At 46.7% G+C, this 22,407-nt stretch overlaps 1 protein-coding gene across 1 annotated transcript; it reads right to left on the bottom strand.

The window, feature by feature from the left end:
* Window positions 1-4,216: 4,216 nt before the first annotated feature.
* On the bottom strand, window positions 4,217-20,446 carry LOC147706160 (small nuclear ribonucleoprotein-associated protein B'-like). Its single transcript, XM_086932591.1, has 7 exons — window positions 20,092-20,446; window positions 17,768-17,919; window positions 11,647-11,758; window positions 5,464-5,616; window positions 5,132-5,255; window positions 4,792-4,917; window positions 4,217-4,469 (listed from the first exon to the last, which is right to left on the bottom strand). Exons 1-7 carry the CDS (start codon window positions 20,092-20,094, stop codon window positions 4,435-4,437), a joined length of 705 nt encoding a protein of 234 aa, XP_086788717.1. The 5' UTR covers window positions 20,095-20,446; the 3' UTR covers window positions 4,217-4,434.
* Window positions 20,447-22,407: the final 1,961 nt, after the last annotated feature.

Genomic DNA, 22,407 nt, shown 5'->3' with positions numbered 1-22,407 from the left:
CCGCGTGACTGAGGCGGCGCTGGGTCCTTGGGCCTTCCCTCCCCCTGGATAGCCCTGAGGTCGGTGGTTCCCCCCCGAGTGGGTCCTGTAGACCAGGGGGGCCATCCGCTCTACAAGACCCGACCGGGCCGATCGCGTCTCACGCGGGAAGCGTGAGACTTGGCAGGGAGTCGGGATTTCACCCGTCCAAGGCACCGTATTACTATCGTTTATGGCGGCATGTTGTATAGCCTTGGTTGTGCCCCAATGTGCTAGTGCGAGGTTCATGTGCCCCATTAAAAGCAAAATTGCTATCTCTAACATGTCCAGTTTAGTATATATGTTGGAAACGGGCACACCACATAACTCTGCCATCCCTGGATAGGTGTTCATGTGCCCCATTAAAAGCAAAATTGCTATCTCTAACATGTCCAGTTTAGTATATATGTTGGAAACGGGCACACCACATAACTCTGCCATCCCTGGATAGGTGTGACCACACCTACACTTATGGGAGCCTTCAGGGTCAACATGTGGAGCCAGTGTGTAGGGTGCGCCTATCCAGATACTAACAGCCAAATTCCTATTACTTTGACGTCACCCCACTCTTTATTAGGGGGGAAATTAAATCCTTTATCAGGAAGGCTTCGAGCAAAGGGGTGCACAAAGAATGCATCCCTGGGCATTTTCGCCTCTGTGTATACTACAGTAAGGGTAGCTGCACCCCCTCATCTTAGTATTCTCAGAGTGCCGTGGAGAGGCAGAAATCGCTCTGTGTCTCTCTGCCTGCCTGCAGCTCCGCGCTGCGAGAGCGCTCCAGCCCCTCCCGCTGGAATCCTTTAGCGGTCGGGTCCAGCAGGCTGCAAACGAAGCCCCCGCCCGCGTGACTGAGGCGGCGCTGGGTCCTTGGGCCTTCCCTCCCCCTGGATAGCCCTGAGGTCGGTGGTTCCCCCCCGAGTGGGTCCTGTAGACCAGGGGGGCCATCCGCTCTACAAGACCCGACCGGGCCGATCGCGTCTCACGCGGGAAGCGTGAGACTTGGCAGGGAGTCGGGATTTCACCCGTCCAAGGCACCGTATTACTATCGTTTATGGCGGCATGTTGTATAGCCTTGGTTGTGCCCCAATGTGCTAGTGCGAGGTTCATGTGCCCCATTAAAAGCAAAATTGCTATCTCTAACATGTCCAGTTTAGTATATATGTTGGAAACGGGCACACCACATAACTCTGCCATCCCTGGATAGGTGTGACCACACCTACACTTATGGGAGCCTTCAGGGTCAACATGTGGAGCCAGTGTGTAGGGTGCGCCTATCCAGATACTAACAGCCAAATTCCTATTACTTTGACGTCACCCCACTCTTTATTAGGGGGGAAATTAAATCCTTTATCAGGAAGGCTTCGAGCAAAGGGGTGCACAAAGAATGCATCCCTGGGCATTTTCGCCTCTGTGTATACTACAGTAAGGGTAGCTGCACCCCCTCATCTTAGTATTCTCAGAGTGCCGTGGAGAGGCAGAAATCGGTGCATAGGGCTGGTGCTATCTTTGGACACTATTAATGATTTCACTTTTTACTTGCCTTACTTATGATGAAAAACAAGACAAAATAAAGCCAAAACTTGTGAATTGTAGTACTACACAAAGTGACTTAAAGAGAACTAATGAAAGCATTCAATGGCATTTCATTTTTTTAAAGATAATGTTGTTCTTCTAATGGCATTATTGTAAGCAACCAGTGTTGCCTCATTCAGGCTTAGTACTGCATAGTGGTGGGTAGAATGGATATTGGAAAACTGGTATTAAGTCAGTTAGTCATGGAATAATTATGCTGTAAATCACAAAATAATCACTCCACAGGGAGGGTTTGATTAATATTGGGAGATGGGTGGTGGGGGAGGGGGGGGGGGGGGGGGGGTTCTGTATTGAAACAAGAGATTTTGACCCAAAATATGGAACTATTAGGAAAGTTGCTTTTAATTTTTTTTATTGAAAAGGTAAGGGCAGAAAAGATCATCGTAGAACCTAGAAATGTGAAACTAAAATATTTTCGTCTCCGTTCACGAGACTTCTTGTGCATCTGAATTTCACTTCACAGGCACACCGAATGTGCCATATGCAGGCACAGATCCACAAAGATGTGCAGAAGTAGCAATGTATTGAAATCGACAATTTCTCTATATGTCTATGCATATAAGATGAGGATTTTTCTGAATCCATAAATATGCACTGGATTTTGCATTTTGGAGCGCTAAGTCTGCGATGTGTACATTACGTTTTTTTGTGAGTCGGCCCCTGTTGCCTGCTTGTGCGTCCGTGTGCCCCTGTTGCCTGCTTGTGCCTCAGTGTGCCCCTGTTGCCTGCTTGTGCCATGTGGGTGTGTGTGGAGGGCTCTGTGTGGCTGTGTGTGTGGGGAGGTTTGTGTGGCTGTGTGTGTGGGGAGCTTTGTGTGGCTGTGTGTGTGGGGAGCTTTGTGTGGCTGTGTGTGTGGGGAGCTTTGTGCGGCTGTGTGTGTGGGGAGCTTTGTGCGGCTGTGTGTGTGGGGAGCTTTGTGTGGCTGTGTGTGTGGGGGGGGCTCTGTGTGTGTCATTTGCGAGAGATAAAGCTAGTGGCATTGTAAATGACAATGCCATTTATTTATGTTAAAAAATACATAAATAAAAATAATGTCAAGAGCAATGCCAATAGCTCTAACTTTAACAAAGGCGAAACCATTGCATTGTAAATGCTTGTTACATTCTGAAATACGTATTGTGGGAGTCCCACTTCTGAACATTTGTTCAAGGCCAATTTTCAATGCGTGTATCACGCATTTTTTAGAACTCCATTTTTTTGGGGTGGGGAGGCATGGGGTGGCCGGGAGGAAGGATGTCTAGGCCCCTTTGGCAGACCTTACAACTCTGAGCCCCGCCCTGTGCGCATTCCGTGTGGATGTGTGTGCGCGAGTTGACCGGGTGTGTCTTCTGCATTTCATTGTCAGGCTGTACTTTCGATCGAGACATCAATGAGTTCTAAATACCTTAAATATTGCAGTTAGGAGCCTGTGTAATCTCCTCTTTTCAGCGCCCCTATTATGATTGATCTCTGTGGACCAACTCTGGGCGCTGAGTTTTGTTTAAGACAGGTCAAAAAGAACATATGGCGCGACATCGGAATGCATAGAAGTGTGAAAGAGACACTGTAGTGGCATAGCTTGAAGGTAGCAACGAAAAGCCCGCACCTCCTATGCAAAAAAAAAAAAGGGGGAACACTAAAGTGCTGAAAAAATCCCACACGTATGTTACAAGAAATAGCACACAGGGGTAGCAAAAGAGCGTTATCTTTTCACGTAGTGAAAGATAATTGATAATTCGAATCGAAATGAATTCTGCAACAATGTAAAACATCGAATTGAAGCCCAGAATGTGTACAGCGAGCTCAAAGTTGGAGGAGATTCTGGAAATCTGAGTCACAAGCCCCAGTAAATCCAGTTACAACAGCTCACAGAAGCACCCTCTGATGTAGAATATCCGTTGCGAGGAGAACCGGGGGGGGGGGGGGGGGGGGGGGGCACTGTTAACACAGGCAGGTCAAAATTGCAGTTTTACACTGAAACAACCACGTGCAAAGACAGTAATCACAGAAAAGGAAAATCGTTTTTCCAACTTTTGTTTCGGGAAGACATCTCTACGATTAACTAGCTGACCACTTCAGTGTGTAGTGCACCATGCTACACAACTCTGCACTCCATATATATTCTAACATGAGATTGGTGCCCATGTGCACTGCCCACTAAAGGAGTCACAGAACATGTGATTTGAAAAACTGAAAAAATAACTAAAACCTCAGAACCCAACACTAGATAGTTGGAGTATGCAGATCACATCGGCAGGGTGGGATTTAACAGAAACCGGGCAGAAAACCTTTTCAAAAACATAGTGAAGGCTCTTTGGTCAGTTCGCAATCATGCCAAATCGGGAGCTCTACTCTGCCTATAAAAATAAAACTTGATCACCAACTTAATTCTCTCCTTCCCCCAAATTGTTCACTCTGATCAGCAGGTAAGTAACAGGGTATGCACCATAATTTCAAGTGTTTATGGATCAAGCAAAGAGGTCATATAAATCAATTTTTCAAGCCACTGAACAGACACTACCAAAACTTTGCTTGACTGACAAGCCGGTCAATGGGTTCATATAATGTAGATAGTTCAGTAACGCAAGTCACATCCACAACAGCAATTAACAACAAGACGAAGCTGTAACTTTTCAGAAGTTTATTTAAAAACAGTAACATTTACAAGTAAATTAGAAAAATGTACACAAACAGGACCTTCTGACAGTTTTCCTCTAGACTGAGACACTTTCCACGGCACTAAGATCCCAGCAACAAGAAAGTGTTAAGACTAGACATCCATTCACCATTTGCGGCACTCCACGATGAAACTTTCAATCCACGAACAAGCCAACATCACTAGACTTATGGCCTGGGTGGCCGCATACCAGGTGGTGGACCTGTAAAAGGGAAAAATTAATATTTGTCTTGCAGGTTAAATTTTTAAAACATGCGATTTAAGGCAGGGCTGGATAAAAACTACAAAGATGGCACCAATTAAGAGGACACTACAACCTGCAGGTCATATTTAAGAAAATAATTAGTGCAACCTTTTTAAAAGCACTCCTTTTAAGAACACTAAATGCACCCAGTACTGGATTTTAGAGTAATCCTGCTAAAATGGAAATTCTTAACTGAACTCAGCCAGTGGCATAATCCGTAATCCACAAAAGTAATGCTGCTTTAAACCAGAAGATCATTGCTCCTGAATCTTGAACTCACCTCTCATTCCAGGGGGTGGGGGCCTCATGCCAGGAGGCGGCATACCCATTGAAGCACCTCTGCCGGGGGGCATGCCCATAGGTGGACCCATTGGGGGCCTCATTCCTGGTGGTGGTCCCATCATGCCTAGAGGAGATCAGGGAAAATCGAAGTTAATAGCAAGCTAAAAGGACTGACATTAAAAGAATTTAGGAGCGAAATAAGCCTAGAGCATAACAAATCCAGCATGCCCCCACCAACTCAGATTAAAAATAAACAGTATCCATAGCAGGTCATCCAGTTAGCCTGGTATTTTTCATCTGCAGTAACTGGGAACCCTTTGAGTCAGTTTCTTGCATACCTGGAGGTGGTGCGCCTCTGCCCATCGGAGGGAGTGGTCCACCCCTGCCACCTGGCTGGTACTGTGTTGGTGCTCCCGCGATACTGGCACCAAGGGGACCTCCTCTGCCCTGTGGAGTCATCACCTGTGAGGCAGGAACACCAAGTTAAGCATTTTGTGAAGAAATAAAAGAGATGACACTTTCACCAAGAGTCAACACGTCAGTATCGTGCGCAGTAATCCGCTTAATAAATGTTCCCCGGACCAACTACAACCTGCTAGTGTCTAAAACCATGCTACTCCACACACAAAAAAAAATCCTTATGTTGAGAGCTGTCAGGTATAACCCTTACCTGTTGGGACGGTCCACCAACACCTCGGACTGGGCCGGCCAAACCGGCAGGTGCCTGTGGCATCGGGGCACCTGCTGGCACTCCTCTACCTGCAGCACGGCCAACGCCAGGGCCTCCTGCAGCTCCTGCTAGCGGAACACGGGCAATACCAGTCTGCAAGAAAAAAATAATCTTATTAGCCAGAGCAAAAGGACAATGTGGCCACACCAAAGACAGGAACTGCTTCTTTATACTGCTCATTGAAGTTGCCTAGGTGCCCTGTAACGAGCCATGCTCAATAATTCCACTTTATACCGTAAGACAAGAACTTTGTCGGTTTGATGGCAGATGTTACTCGCCTACAGGGACGTATACTAAGTTAAAGTTCGGGTATTTGTATAGCGCACTGCTCACCCAGAGGGTCTCAAGGCGCTTGGGGGAAGGGGTTCATTATTTGTCGAATAGCCAGGTTTTAAGTTCTTTTCTGAAGGAGATGTGGTTTTGAGTAAGTCGGAGGTGAGTGAGTTCCAGGTCTTAGCAGCAAGGAAGGAGAAGGATCTGCCACCCATGGTGGATTTTTGGATGCGCGGGACAGCGGCGAGGGCTTGATTGGACGATCTTAGTTGGCGGGTGGGTTTGTAGAAGGACAGTAGAGTGTTGAGGCATTCGGGTCCTAGATTGTAGAGGGCCTTGTGTGCGTGGGCGAGAAGGCGGAATTCTTTTGTTGACGGGAAGCCAGTGGAGGTCTTTTAGGTGTCCGGTGATGTGATCTTGGCGAGGAATGTCTTATATGAGTCTCTCCGATGCGTTTTGGATGCGTTGTAGTTTCTGTAATTTTGCTGTGATTCCGGCGTATAGTGTGTTACCATAATCCAGTCGACTTGTGACCAGTGCGTGGGTGACAGTTTTTCTTGTCTCAAGGGTGTTCCAACAGAAGATCTTTTTGAGAATGCGAAGTACGTTGAAGCAGGAGGATGAGACTGCGTTGACTTGTCTGGACATCAAGAGAGGAGTCTAGGATAAAGCCAAGGTTACGTGCATGGTCTGTGGGTGTGGGTGCTGTGCCCAGAGCGGAAGGCCACCAAGAGTCGTCCTAGGTAGAGGGGGAAGATCCTAGGATAAGCACCTCCGTTTTGTCTGAGTTGAGTTTTAGGCAGCTATGTTTCATCCATTCGGCTACTTCTTTCATACCTTCATGAAGATTGTTTTTGGCGGTGTTAGGGTCTTTGGTGAGGGAAAGGATGAATTGGGTGTCGCCGGCGTAAGATGATGTTAAGGTTGTGATGACGCGCGATGGAGGCGAGTGGACTCATGTAAACGTTGAAGAGGGTGGGACTGAGTGAAGATCCTTGTGGTACGCCACAGATGACTTCAGTGGCCTCAGAGTTGAATGGGGGAAGTCGGACTCAGTTCTCCCAGCGAGGAATGAGGTGATCCAGTCCAACGCTTTTCCTTGTATGCCGATGTTGCTGAGGCGTTGTATAAGGGTGCTATGGCAGACTGTCGAAAGCGGCGGAGAGGTCGAGTAGAATGAGGGCCACTGTTTCACCGTTGTCCAGTAGTGTTTGGATGTAGTCAGTCGCTGCAATGAGGGCGGTTTCGGTGCTGCGTTTGGCTCGAAACCCGGATTGGGATGGATCGAGGGAGTTGTTGGATTCAAGGAAGGCGGCGAGCTGGCTGTTGGCGGCTTTCTCGATGACCTTGGCTGGGAATGGGAGGAGGGATATGGGTCGGTAGTTTGAGTTCAGAGGGGTCTGCTGTGGGTTTCTTCAGAAGGGCGCTGAGTTCGGCGTGTTTCCAGCTTTCTGGAAAGGTGGCAGAGTTGAACGAGCAGTTGATGACATCACGGAGATGGGGTGCGATGATGGAGTCCGCTTTGTTGAAGATGTGGTGGGGCAGGGCTCGGTTGGCGAGCCAGAGTGGATTGAGTTCATAAGGCGGATGGTGTCTTCAGTGGTGATTGGGTTCCAGGCGCTAAAGTTGTTGGTTGGCGGAGTAGGATCTGAGGGGGGTGGGGAGGGTTGGACGCTGGGAGTATTCGCGAAGCTGTTGTGAATGTCGGCAATTTTGTTGGAGGATAGCGCATTGCAGAGGTCTTGGGAGGGAGTGATGTCGTTCGATGCTGCGATGGGGTTGGGGAATTCTTTGACTATGTTGAAAAGTTCCTTGCTGTTGTGAGTGTTGTCGAGACTATCCTTGAATGCTGATTTCTTGGCGGATCGAATCAGTTGGTGTTTGTGGGTGGCTGCCTTGAGGGTGGACATGCCGGTGGTTGGGTTTTTTCTCCTTGTTTTCTCCAGGGTGCGGCATAGCTTCTTGGATTTTTTAAGGTCATCATTGAACCAGGGAGCCTTTTTGCTGGTTGATTTGATCTGGTGCTTTTTCAAGGGTGCTAATTAGTCAGCACTGTGAGTGATCCATTGCTTGAGATTGGTGGCCGCTTGGTTTGGGTCCGATGAGAGGGTGGGAGGGTTTTGGTTGAGTGATGTGAGGAGTTGTTCGGAGGTGATTGTTTCAGTTTCTTCGAGGAATAGGTTGTGGGTCAGGGTGGTTTTGTAGCTGAAGTGAACACATCCGTCCAGTGAAGAGCTGTGGTGTGATCAAAGGAGATGTGCTTGCTGGAGGTGAAGATGGGGTCGAGCGTGTGTCCGGCTACATGGGTGGGAGTGTCAACAAGTTGTTTGAGTCCGTGATGTCATCGCTGAATTGAGTGCGGGTACCTGGAGGCCTGTAGACGAGGGTGCCTCTAAGTGGGGTCCTAGGGTCAGTGTGGATCTGAAAGTAGAGATGTTCGGCGGTTGCAAGATTATCGTAGGAGCTGGTCGTGATTTTGATGGTGTTCCTGTGGATGATTGCGATGCCTCCTCCTGTTTGATTGGTGCGGTCTTTACGGGTAATCTTGTAAGCGTCCGGTATGGCTATGGCGATGTCGGGTGCTGATGTGTTCATCCATGTTTCTGGAAGGAAGGCGATGTCCGGTGATGCAGTGTCGAGTAGGTCCCAGATTTCAGTGGCGTGTCTGAACCGAGCGGGTGTTCAGCAGGATGCACTTTAGGTGGTTAGCGTCGGAGCTATGTTTGGAGGAAGTGGATTTGGTGAGGGTCCTGGAGCAGTTGAACTTGCAGGAGTGGCATGCGAAGGGACCGTGGGTACGTCCTGGGGTGGCTTTGCAGCATTGTGGAGTACGTCCGGGGTTGAGGGCGAGGAGAGTTGCGGTATCATGTGAATCTAGAGGGCTGGGTACGACAGGGACCAGGGGGTCTGGCGCTGGGCGCGATCCAGGAGTAGACAGGCTTACCTTTGGCGCAACCGCTGCGCGTGAACGCTGCGCGCAAATGCATCTGTCATATGTGGATGGTAGAGGGGGGAGGGGCGAGGGCGGGTCAGCTGGGAGGCAGGAGCAGGGGTGGAGACTCTGGTAGGGAGCCACAACAACAACAGTGCAGTAAACTAAACAAAATGGATGCGGCCAAAAGCGTTGCACAATTAGCTACGATCCCAAATGCGCTTCGCAATTAATTAATTATTTCTCCGTCAAACGCTACGATGTACTTGCGGTACTTCGTGCAGGCAGGCAAAGGTAGGAGTCTGGCAGATCGGGGATCAGCATGAGGGAGCGACCGCCTCTACAGAGTGCAGGATGGTCACAGCGCTACAGCGGGGAGCTTACATGCGAGAAAAGCATAAGCCTCGCATGGGGCCCGGTTATATCAAGCATGCACTACCCATTATTAAGTTTACAAACTCATTTCAAGTCTTTATTTCGATCACTCAAGATCACAAAAGAGAAACAATTTACCCAACGGTTAAAAAGAACATAACCTTAATTCTAACGTTTAAGCTTTAAAACAATTACTTTCCACATTAAAGAGATCAGTTGCATAACAAGTTATAAAAACATGATAAAACAGCTTTCCATACACTGTACATTGGAAACCTAACAATTTGCAACCGCTATTTTCGGTTAGACAAATTGATAAATGTGAGACTGTCTCCTTCTGCCTCATACACAACTTACATTTGTTATCATTCGAGTTGTGCCATTTACATGTGAATGGGTCTATAGGTAGCGTACCTACCCGAAATTGTAGGTAAAGGGGTCTTCCCCTGGGTTGGGGGGGGGAGACACTCCCAGTATGACTCATAATGGGGACAGGGATTGTGCTCCAGAAATTTCTTTCAGCGATGAAGAATCAGGCAGTTCTGTTCCTCCTTGCCACAATGGACCAAAAGTTACTTCAAATCTTTTTTGGAGGGAAACTGCTGGCCCTATGAGTCTTCCCATAAATGTCACACCCATATTTATCATAGTGGCTTTAATATTTTGCAGCCTTTTTTTATAGTATGTATCAAATACCCATACATCTTTTAAAGCAGAGCCATAATGCTGCAGCTCTGGGGCAGTCCACAGGCGACGCCAATACGCCATGGGGCAGACGTATGGCTTTATGGGGGTACTCTGTGGTACACCAATGGAGTTTATCAGAAACTTTTTTTGAGCTAGGGTTAGTGGCGTTAAGTTATCAAAGCCCCAAAGCTCTGCACCATAGGTAACGGAAGCTATAACTTTAGAGCTGAACATTTTTTGCAATGAAAGTATGGGCTGGGTCTTCAAAGACTAGCTCCAGGCAAGTGGCAATGTTTGAGGGCCACGGCTTCTATCTGCGGCTTCCAGATGAGTTTGCTCCCTAGTGTTATCCCTTCCCTTAATGGCCCGACGTCTAAGAACCATAAACTTTGTTTTATCTGCATTAATTACCAGGCCACGATCTTGCAGAATCATTCCAATCTAGTTTGTGCACTCTGCAGACCACTGAGTTTTTTTTAATTATGAGTGTGTCTTCTGCAAACACGAGTATAGGGATTTTTACTCCCGGAAAGGTTGGTGCGTCCGTTGGGAGCGTAGAAAAATAACCAGCTACACCATAGATGAACAATGAGAACAAGGTTGGGGCTAAAAGGCACCCTTGTCGAACCCCCTTTTCTACATAGAATTTACTGGTTATATTGCCCTGGGAGCTCCAGCGAACTTGGCATACATTCTCTGAATGGAGATGCACTACTAAAGATAAAAGCTCTGCAGGCATACCCAGATCAGCGAGCACCCTCCAAAGTTTTGTCCGAGACACTAGATCGAAGGCAGACTTCAAATCTACAAAGCTGCATAAATAGTGCATACGCCAACACAACAACACTCAATCCCTGCCTGTAATCGAGTCAATATATCCTTTTCAACAATCCAGTCTTGTAACCTATTTAGTGCCATTATGGCTATAAATAATCTGGATGGCATCTATAAGACTGATCAGTCTATAGTTACCTGGATGTGAGCAATCTTTTATAAATGGGAAAAATCTCAGCCCCCTTCCAGGTATCGGGGATGGGTGCTCCTTTTGCAATAGCGTTTGATAACTTGATATAATAATCTTGCCAGTAACCTGGTCCTAAAGAAACAGGCCAGCCAGAACGCCGTCAGGGCCGGGGACATGGCCACTGGTGACTGCACCTAATGTTATTGCGACTTCCCTTATGTCAAAGCTTAGCGCAGTATCACATTGAGGGATTGTGTAAGGTTCCTCCTCAGCGCTCTATCTCCACCGCAAATTGGTTAGAGAAGTAGGAAGCCAACATTTCCTGAAATACGTGGTTATGAGGCGCTGGGGCTTCTCCCCTCCTCCCCCATTTAACCCGGTTCCAGAAGGACTGACTGTTACTCTCCTGACTGGCTTGATCGAGATCCAACCATCTCTGCTCGTCCCAGTCCTTTTTAGCCTTATGAAGTGTAAGTTTGTAGGGGTTTGCAGGGTTTTAGCCTCATTAAAACCCCGAACAAAAATAGTTAAAAGAGAAGGATCACATTTTGCCAAACCGGTCCTCGTGAGCCAACGCAATGTTATTCAAACCATGCTGCAGCGCAGTGGCTTGTAAGTCACACAAGGTTTTGGAAACTGTGGTCCTTATTTTAGTCAGTACAAGTTAAATATACTATCCCATTTAACCCTTCTTGTACTATTACAAAGCTGGACTTTGCTTGTGGAACATGACAGGGGGGGCCGTCAGGCACCAGTTTACAAATACAAAACAGCAACTGACACGGGCAAAGGCCACAGCCCGTGCGTTCAAATAATTATGGCTCTTTAGGGGGAGAAAGCAAATCAGCATCCTAGTTTCCAGAAAAATTTAATACAGGCAAGCATCACTTACATCTTTTGGGGGTGGTCCCTCTACAGTCATGGACACCAAGTTTTCCCCTCGGAGAAGCACCAACCCCAGGACTCTCTTCTCTTCACGTTCTGGTTGTTTAGAATTCTTGGGCCTGCAAGGCAGAAAAAAAAACGTGAAGTCTGATGCCAATTCCATCCTTAAATTTATAAGAACAAAACCTAGCTCTCAAGCAGCCTAGTGAGCTCTTTCTAAGGCGCCAGGATACTCTGGGTAATGTGCGCACCATCACAAGTACTAACATGAAGAATTAATGAATTTGAATAATTTTCTCAAGAATCAAATTAAAGTCACCTCAAAATACGAAGCTATTGTAGGGATTTTTTTAAATGCATATCGGGATGGTGCCATTGCTTTCCCTAAAGGAAGTGCTTACTGCAACATGTGAAACGTGGTTCTCGGCGAAGAAATGAGGTAACCAACAACGCAGCCAGTACAATGGGTATTCAACAGCGCTCCTGTTCAAGAAGTAAGACGCGATTTAACATGCGTGTCCCTTTTAAGATTAGACTAACTGGTTTCATTTTTCCAGCTTCATTTACACTTGAAGGGGACTGGTCAGTTCAATAAAAGTTGAGAACAGGACAAACTAAACAGTAATCAGATAGAAAAGTGTTAGTAGTGTGATTCTTGTTTTCCAGGATAGATAGTAAATGAAACCCAGCTATCCACGGAGTTGTACAGAATAGCTAGGTAACAGGAGTACATCACCAAATATCAACCGATCTCAATGGCCTAAAAGTGGGCGTCCTAACCCAACTCTGGATTTCTGGAACATTTTATGTATTCTAGGTGTTCTTAAATAGCAAAAAAGGGGCCACTTACTACTTATCAGCAAGTAAAGAGGCAAGTCTAGAGCTGGACTTTTAGATAGGATGTGCCGCTAGTCAGAAAAGCCACCACAACAGACACGATGCATCTTAACCTGAAGCATCTGAGCTGCGCGTGGGTCTGGAACTATGGTTCTGAATCGACATGCGTCATACACGGCTCATGCGTGCCACGACCTAGGACTAGCTTGAAGGACAAATGTACGGGGAGCCAAAAGCACATCCCTTATGACATGCTAGGCTACTGTTCTCACCCAGAGTTGCCGAAGTGGAAGAATACCAGGTTGTTGAGCAGAAGAGTGATGAGGCTGCCTTCACCACATCAAGGCAGTGGAGCCCCTCTGAAACCCCAAGTTCAAATTCCACAGCTCTTATTTGCAACGTGCTTGGCCGTCATGAGAGGAACGTAGAGCTGTGAAGCGTGCACCTTAGTGTGTGATAGACTTTCACAGGCACGCAAGCCTGCAGTCTAGCACAAAGGCTTGTGGGTTCCATTTTGGGAAGCATAGGGCTTAGAAAATCTTAAAACAGGTGTGGACAGCAGAGTCAGACAGGAGATGTGGATTGATGACATTTCAAGGGAGAAGAGCATCCCACGTGTGCCTACCAAAAGGCACCTTGTAATTCAGAAAGGGTGCTGGAGCAGTTATGGGACTAGTAATGCAAACACTACAAGAATACAAAACTAAAAAAGGCATAATCCTTTGAGATTCAAGTGTTGTTCAGGTGTCTTTGCTGCACCCATGAAGTTAGCCTGTGGGTCCAGCAGCTATGGTGCCTTTGCAGCAGTTTGACAGCCCCCTAAACAAAGGGAAGCACAAGAGCAGGCATGTCAAAGAGCCCAAAACAAATTTTGAAAGGGGCAGGTACTAAATTACATTTGTGCTTGGAGAGATTTAATAAAAGTGGAAGCTGAAAACTCACTTGTCAGAAAAGTAACAAGATCACCAAAGGCCGTTGCCTGTGTATTGTGAACTGTCACCCAATGACATCATTGGGGCAGAGGCCTCTTAGTATTAGTCGTTTCTAAAACTGATAAAATAAAAGGCAGTCATTTACAAGGCCAATAGGTTAAACTTGCAAATGTGAGACCTATTGCATAACAGATGTGTGCTATACATTACAACGCATGCTTTTACCACGCATGCCTTTACAACGCGGTTTTTACAACGAAAACCTTTACAACGCATAGCGCTTCGGGTGCTGGATAGAAAATAGTTTAATTTACTATTCCAACTCCAGTCCCCGTGGACACTAGGGAAGGTGCTGGATAGTAAATTTAACTTATTCCCTATCCTAGAGCACCCCCCCCCCCCAGCGCAATGCGTTGTAATGGTTGGAGTTGTAAAAGTTGCGTGGTAAAGGCACTGCGTGGTAAAAGTTGCGTTGCAAAAGAGGTTTCCCATTTTTTTTTAAGCGTTAGGACGGAGCCTGTCATGCCTGCAACAGTAGGCAGGACAAAGCTATTTTAGGAATACATGCAACAGGGGGTATCTCCATGGGAGGTTACAAAATGAGACAGGGCAGTACTAAGGAGGGACTAAAGAAGTTTGACCAATTAACAGCCACAGTTTACAGTGGACATGGACAAGCAAAGGAAAAATGTGGGTAGAGCGAAGGTGAAGCTTCAAGTCCCTACCTCAATACAGCATGTCTCGCAGACAAGTGCATGCGCCGACCAGGCTCTACCTTAAAAGGGCAGAGGTAACTAATAGCTGAGCTAATAACTGCACCAATACCTCACTGCAGGTGTAATCAATGATCGCACTATATAATTTGGATTCTATCAGACTGCACCCCGCTGCGGCCACGAGGTGTGAAGTACTACTTAAGTAGCGACTCCCACATTGTTTCACTAATGTCCAGAACGTGCCTCAACACCCAGACCTGCACGATGATGAAGATTCTACAGGATCTGGAGGCTCTCGCATTCGCACAGATTTCTGCAGAAAGGGTCCTTCTTTGTCAGAGAAGGTTCCTGCGTTGCCCACACCAAGCTGCAGCACTTCTGTCCCTGGAGCAAAGTACTTGGTCGTCACCGACCCAGTCGGCCTTTAGACAGACTTCATTTTGTCTCTTCCCCTATCCTCCCTTTCTCACCTTCCCTGCCCCCTCCCCTCCATTTATTTTGCCCTCCATGTTCTTTAAATGTTTTCCCCATTGAGACCTAGCTATTTGGCCAATGCCCTGTGGAGCTACCTGATCGCTATAGAGGAGATGGGTTTTGGGACTTCCCCCTCGACCGTCACCTACCCAGCCGGACTGGGCACTTTCCTCAGTATCTCCCTCCCACCCCCTTTACCCTCTACACTTCACTTCTCGCCTTCTATGCTCTTGTAATTGTTTGTCTAGCAACTGATGTAAATTTTAACTGATGTAATCTTGTAATTTTGTGGAACATAATGTAAAGCGCTCTGATACCTCCGGGTCTAGCTAGCGCTATATAAAACTCTTAAAATAAATAAAGACTGTTACATTGTGGCGACAAACAAGGTAAGACTCCGAGCTGGAGCTAATTAAGACCTAAGGGCTACTGTGTGATGCGCCACATGCGAGAACTGTGCAGACTTGTGGGCACTAGTTATGAACTTCGTGAACAGAAGCCAAGGGCAGATGCAGCAATGGAGAGTTGCCTCATATACCACCTAGACACTTTAGAATAGTGAGTGAGCCTAGACAAAAAGGACTGCTGAAATCACCCCAATCTAAGCATGGCTCTGCATTGGAATCACCCAACACACATTACATATTTAATATAATGTGGGGTCTAACTCCATCATGTAGGTGCACACCACAAGTGCCTACAAAAAGAAGCAGACTTTACTGATCTGAGTAGAATTTGTAAATAAAAACCAAGCATGTGAATGCACACAAAATGATGCAAGCACACACTACACGTGCATTCCTGGGGAGTGCTTAAACAAAAACGTCATGCCTGCTAAGCGAGCAGTGGACGAAGACATTGGCGGCTGGCACAAATCGGAGGTGGCAATGGTGTGTTAAAGAAAATACAAACCATACCTCCTCTCTGCATCTCTCCTTCGGCAAGAGCGAGGTGCTACAGAACAGGCAGGGCACCTAGGCTCCCCTAAAACAATCGAAACACAGCACAGTAGCTCTGTGATTGGTCTGAGTGCAGCGGTTCGGCACTCAGACAAGACACTAGGAGCCTGGGCATGTCCTTCACCCAGACTGCAATGGAGAGACAGACTGCCAAACATTCATGTGCACTAACTGAGTGTAAACACCACCTTCCCCTGTTCTGAGAGGGGAGCAGCCCCGCCAAGCTGCCGCAGCAGGACAAAATAAAACAACGTTATTTTAGGTCACTGCTGCAAAGCAGTGGGGCGATGGTCCTCTGCATTAGCAGAGGGACTGCCACTGGTTCATGTGCCTGGGGAGGGCCAAACGCACGAGAACAGGGTAAAACCCACACAAGCAAGCAACAAGCAAACTAACAATGAAGCCAACCAAAGGCAAGGATGGGAACGTTCAAAGCGGACAATGTTTCAAAAGGCAGAGCATCATCTGTCTAGCATGAGAAACAAGCATTTGCAATGCAATAGGTCTTGCATTAGGAAAGTGTGAGCTATTAGTATTGTAAAAGACAATTCTTTTTACTATGTGCTGGCTTTGAAAATCTATAAATTAATAGCATTGTTATTGACAAAGCCAATAGCTCACACTTTCCTAATGCGGGTCCTATTGGCTATGGCAATGCTTATTGGAGCAAGCAAGGACAGTGCTGTTGTGGTGCTGAGTGATGATGTGGAGGTGCCCCCGAGTGATGTGGTGCAGCAACACAGAGACTGAAGCTAAGAACACGCAGGGTTGAGTGCTACAAAGCCCATTCAGTTTATCAAAGCACAGAATGATGGAGCCAGGAAAAAGCAAGAGTAAACAGAGACACAGGGAGAGAGTATAATGATAGAGGCAGCGAACGCTGGGGCATAGACGGCAATCAAGTACGGGGTCGAGAAGGGACTGAATGGGAGAACACGTAAAACACCCAGGGCCAAGGAAGGAAGATGAAAGTACACGGGAGAGCGGGCAGAGACCAGAGGGCAAGGAGTAGCCAGCAAAACAAGCTCTCTGCATTGCTGTGGCGAGGGAGCATTCCTTTGAAGTCTGATGCGGGGGCGGGGAGCGGCAGCCTTTGAAGTCTGATGCGAGGCACAGACAAATGGTGGTGTGCGACACGTGCATAGATCACACGACGTTTTGGCCGAATGTTCTTTTCCCCTTACTATAATCTCACTGGAGCAATGCGTTAGCGCATTGGCTCAGGCGAGACCTAAAAAGAAATTCCATACAAGTGAGCAGCAGAAAGACAAAAGTAAATTGGGATGGTCTAGGGAAGGAACAGACCGCATGGACAGGGTATGCCATTAAGAAGCATCTTATTAGGGTTGAGTGTTAAGCCAACCGCTGGTAACCAATTTTGACGTTGGGGAGGGAGGTGGCCTGCAAGCCCCTCTGCGTACTAGGTAAACCCATAATATCTTTCACAGACAAACAAGCTTGTGTTGTCTGGCATGGTCGACCTAAATAGAAAGCGATGAAAAGCTATTTAGACTATGCAAACTTCTTGTCCTAAGGCTCAAAAGATCTCAATACCTGCATGATACCCAAACCTGACAATGGAGCAAAAGTTTCAAGTTGCACAGATATATATTTAAGAGCCAATAAATTAGCTACCCCATGAAGCATATACATTAATTAATTAAGTGCTTATATAGCGCAGGACTCACTCCCGAAGGGGTACCTCCGCGCTTCGACCGCTGCGAAACCCTTCCTGGCTTCCCTGAGAGATGGTCCCTTAGTGGGTATCTCCAGGGTGAGACCAGGCATCCCCGGTGGTCTGGTGGGGCCGTTAGTGAAGATGAGGCAATAGTGCCCAGAGTTGCCGAGTGTGATCGCTGATCAGAGTGGGCACCGAGGCGAGAGAATTATCGAGTCCGCTGACCCTGGTCCGGAAACCTGCCACGTCGGGAATCTCTCTCGGGTCTGCCGCCTCTAACCAGTGAGCCACACTACTTCAGTGTACCACAAAACACGATAACACCGATTACGTAACATGACTGTTGAAGAATTCGAGTCTTCCTACCAGTGCTTGTGAGCCACACAATGGAATATGCCAACACATTTTCTTTAGCCAGCAGACATTACGATTAACTCTAGATTACATATGCAAGTACTTATGGAAAAAAATGTCATTCTGATAACACGGATTATGGATTTCTCGACTAGTTTAAAACACTAAATGCTCTTACTTGATCTTTCTGAACTCGTCGCAGTCGCACAAAATTAGGTTCATGTGCTTGTCGAAGGCTTTGAAAGTTCCAATGAAGATGCGACCATCTTGCAAGATACAGCGCATCCTGAAGTCAATGTGCTGAAGCATCTTGCTGCTCTTACCCACCGTCTGAGAAGAGAAGTTTTAAGTTACTTTAGATCATAAACACACCCCTACACAAGTCATAACTTTACATATAAAAAAAAAACACAAAACACGTGCTCCTACCAATCCTAAAAAGATTACAAAACATTACAGGAAACCACCCATGAGCCCAAGTAGCCTTACAGAGGTCCACCGGAACTATTACATTCTGGTCAATTAATTATGATTTACAGCGTAACACATCACTTGCTGCATAATTTGCAGATTATATGGTTTAGCCCACACGGACCAAAAGTTACCAAGAACATTTGAACGTGTGTGCAGCGGAAGGCCCTTCACAAAGAATAACTAGTAATCTTTCAGTTGCTTATTTCTACATTGGTTGGTAAAACGTGTGCCAATAACGTGAAATATATGTCAAGACAAAAACAGTAATAAAGTAACGCCATCAAAAGAAAGTGGTGCATTATGCTGCATAGTTTAGGGGACCTGTCCCATAATTTGAGGCTCCCACTTAACCGTATTAGAGGGGGTGGAAGGCTTGAAAGCCACATCTAACGTAACTTTATTTAAGTGGCACCCCAAAAGCCCACATACTTTCACTCCTCGCACAACAGTTCTACCCAGTGTACCTCGATCCCTCAACACTGGTAGAGAAGGTACATGGGGACGGGGTAGTGGCCATTGAGGTAAACTGAAACTCATCTTTATGTGAGGCTGCTACAGCGACAATTCTCTTTCAACAAGGACATCACAAGGAATCATGTTGTACCCCAGCCCAAAAAAATATGGTAGCACAATAAGAGGGCAATTGCACACTATGGAACTTCAAACCAAAACTAAGCGTTAAGAAAGGGTAGTTTACATTCAAAACTAAACTTGATTTATAAAAAAAAAAATGAGTTCCCACTTCGCAGTTTAATTCCTGCCTGAATCGTTACAATAACCGTCATGGTTTAAAATAGCACTTTCAAAATAAACCAAAGGGGTGAAATTAAGTGCATGAGGGCTGCAGAGGTTCGCTACTTCAACGCGTAACACGCAACATTGTCGACTCCGAATAAAACACAAAGTTGTGCAAACACTGAAGGACAATGGGTAAACTGCTCAATGCGAAATCAGAGGAAAAGCCAGTCTCAAATTATACTCCGGTCTCACGAATCTTGTAAATAAACTGCCGAGGGGCGTTAGTTCTTTGCAGCTCAGAGGCCCGATTCCCCTGCTGCTAGTACATGTTCCAACGGCTATTGGTACAATACTTTGCCTGTCGCAATAGTGCGAAGGAGACGACCATCTTAACGATATACCATTCACCGCAATTACGGGCTGTTGGGCAGGGTGCCAATGGTATTGGGATGGAGCTGAGACGCCAAATAGGTTATGCTAGTCTACAAAATAAAGGTGCATGGGGAGTGCCTTTGTCAGCGTTAAGGGTTCCAAGTTTTGCCCACTGGTACTGCCAAACTCAAGTAAATCGTGTCTAGATCACACTAGTATAAGCATATAATCCGATCTGGCAAGATTATTGATAAAACAAACAGTCAGGTATATGGCTCCTTGAGCTAATAGAAGATGGCGTCGGGCAAACAGATTTTACGTTCGTCCAAGAGCGACTACTAGTATGTAAACCGTACTCCTTTCGTGACAATGGCGCTGCAGCCCGGAGGTATAAAATGCATAGTTTGCTGCTGAATAAAATAACGCGCTTTACACGGACCATAGCAAGTCGGCCACCCCCACATCTACACCCCAAACGTGAGTTGGGGTGCAAAGGTTACACATCACCCCCTTCCTACATTCGCAACACCCATTCATTTACATTTACATTAATTCCCCTCCACTTGAACAAAAGGCATCCTCTACACAACCGTGTTGCACCACCTATGTGTGGATTACATCCCTCCATACACCGCAGCCCGCATCAACTGCTCCCGAGGCGCCCATTAATCTCCCCTTCCTGGGCTCGCGGCAGACGTTAGGGCCTCAGACGAAGGAGCAACCATTCCTCCTTGGCCGGGCAAAAGATAACTCCATTGCGAACAAAACTACGCCATTTCCTCAGGACCTTGCACCGGCCAGTGGGCCCAAATACCCCTATGACTTTTCAGTCCCGGTGCCCTCCTTTTATCAAAACCCTGAAATAACCCCTTTCACGGTCGACAGGGGTGCCCCAAGCAGTCTCCCACTCCTCCTTACCATGGTTGCGGTTCGGATGCCGCCGATAGGCGACGGATTCTACTCAGGAAAAAAAAATTCCACCACGGACGCGACGTCCCGCCGGCGGTTACTTATACAGGAAGTGACGACTGTTATCCGGAAGCAGCTCAGAAGAAAGCTCTCTTCCGGTGCAGCGTGAATAGTGTTCCCCCGATATTCGCATGATTAGTGTGCCCCATAAGGCGGCATCTTGGAAAGAGTTTTGGGTTGGGCTGCGCACACCATACGTATATTAAACAAAAATGCCCGATCAAAATTCGATATCTATCGAATGGACTGTAGAAACAAAGGGGGAACTTTTCAAATATCGTGACGTGGACGGAATATTTATCATAAGCGCCGGAAGTAGTGTCTTGATTCAGATATGGAAATTGAAATAGGACTACATTGATGCGTGCTCTTGACGACATTCGTCGATTTACAACTTAATTTGCTTATTGTTCTGACTCTGCTTGTTATACACGGGGCCGCCGAAGTCTGTTTCACGACCGGAGACTTTTATTTTTATTTTTTATTGACAATTTGTTAAAGAAACAAAATACTGCAAAAACACAACCGGCCAGCACGTTGACACATCAGTACAAGATGTTACAGAAGCACAGTCTATACATTAATCAATAATTTAGTAGCAGGTCACGCCTCACTCATGTCCGTGGCCAATGAAAATAGAGACATCATAAATCCAGGGGCTCATTGACAATAATGTAAGGAAACACATAACAAAAAATAAACACAAGAAATTACATAGTTCCACAGAGAGTGCCAAGACACATGTACTGAAAACCATAGTTTCTGGGGGTTCTAGAGCGGGAACCAGTGCCGGACTGGGAACGCAAAAACCAGGCCTTGCAAACTGCTCGTGCCCCCCCCCCCCCCTCCCCCCCTGGGGGGGGGAACGAGCACTTTGCCTGGTTTGGGCCGATTTTGTTACAGGGCCAATTTTGAAAAAACGCCCCCCAGGGGCCCAAAACCGGCCCCCACTCTTGCGGCGCACCAGGGGATTGCCCGGTGCCGGCAACCGCCAGTCCAGCGCTGGCGGGAACACGTGAAATTCAATAGCTCATCGCATCAGTACCAGAGTCTGCACATCACCTGATTGCGTTGCCTCGGCAACCACATTCTGTCCCTGAGCCCAGGTCAGGAATCCCAGCCAACTTTCACCAATTCTCCAAACCGTGTTCAACTCTTCTGCCTCTAGCGGGAGTATCTCTCCCTCGATGAGCGAAGCCACAATAATTGTTATTCCCAAGGAAGGGAAAGACCCCCTCCAGACCAAAAATTACCGCCCCATTTCGCTAATTAATATTGATTGCAAGATTTATGCCAAGATCTTAGCTACTAGATTGAACTCTGTACTACCCAAATTGATAAGTCCGTTACAAGTGGGTTTTTTGAAAAATAGGATGTCAAATGACAACACCAGACTCCTATGTCACATACTTGAAAAAGCGAAATCCTGCAAAACACCGATGAGCGCAATAACCCTTGATGCTGAGAAAGCATTCAACAAAGTCTCATGGCCCTTCCTTCAACAATGTATGGGCTCATTCAACCTGGGTAACTCATTCATAAAAATGGTGATGGCCTTATACTCCTCGCCCTCTGCCCGTATAGCAATTAATGGGACACTTTCCAGCCCGTTCCGCCTGTTCCAGGGTACTAGACAGGGCTGCCCACTTTCACCGGCTCTATTCCTACTGGCACTTGAACCCCTACTAACCGACATAAAGAACAATGTAGACATCACCGGTGTAGCCTTCGGAAACACCCGGGTGAAACTGGTGGCATATGCCGACGACATCTTAATCGCAACAGAAAATCCGACTGCATCAATTAAGGGTCTTATGTCCTCAATCAGCAAATACTCTGCACTGTCCGGTTATAAATTAAACAAGGACAAGTCCGAAGTCAAACCAATTAATGTACACACTACTAAAGAAGTCCTTGGCGATTCGGGACTAGCCTGGCAACCGGATGTCATAAAATACTTAGGCATAGAATTCACTGATAACATATTGAGTACACTCAAACACAATGAATCGACCACATTAGCGAAAATCAAAAAAATCCTAGATGGCTGGTCATCACGGTTCATCACATGGTGGGGCCGGATAGAGTCTATAAAAATGATGATTTCCCCATTGGTCAATTACCTAGGTTCAGTGCTTCCCTTAACACTTTCTAACGACTTTCATTCTAAATTAGATAAGATGATCTCCTCCTTTCTCTGGCAAGGGAAAAAAGCCAGAATTAGCATGAAAAAGCTACGCCTTGACAAATCACTAGGGGGTGTCA

The sequence above is a fragment of the Lissotriton vulgaris genome, chromosome 7, assembly GCF_964263255.1.
Source record: "Lissotriton vulgaris chromosome 7, aLisVul1.2, whole genome shotgun sequence".
Taxonomy (NCBI): Eukaryota; Metazoa; Chordata; class Amphibia; order Caudata; family Salamandridae; genus Lissotriton; species Lissotriton vulgaris.
This window is presented reverse-complemented; position numbering and strand designations above follow the sequence as displayed.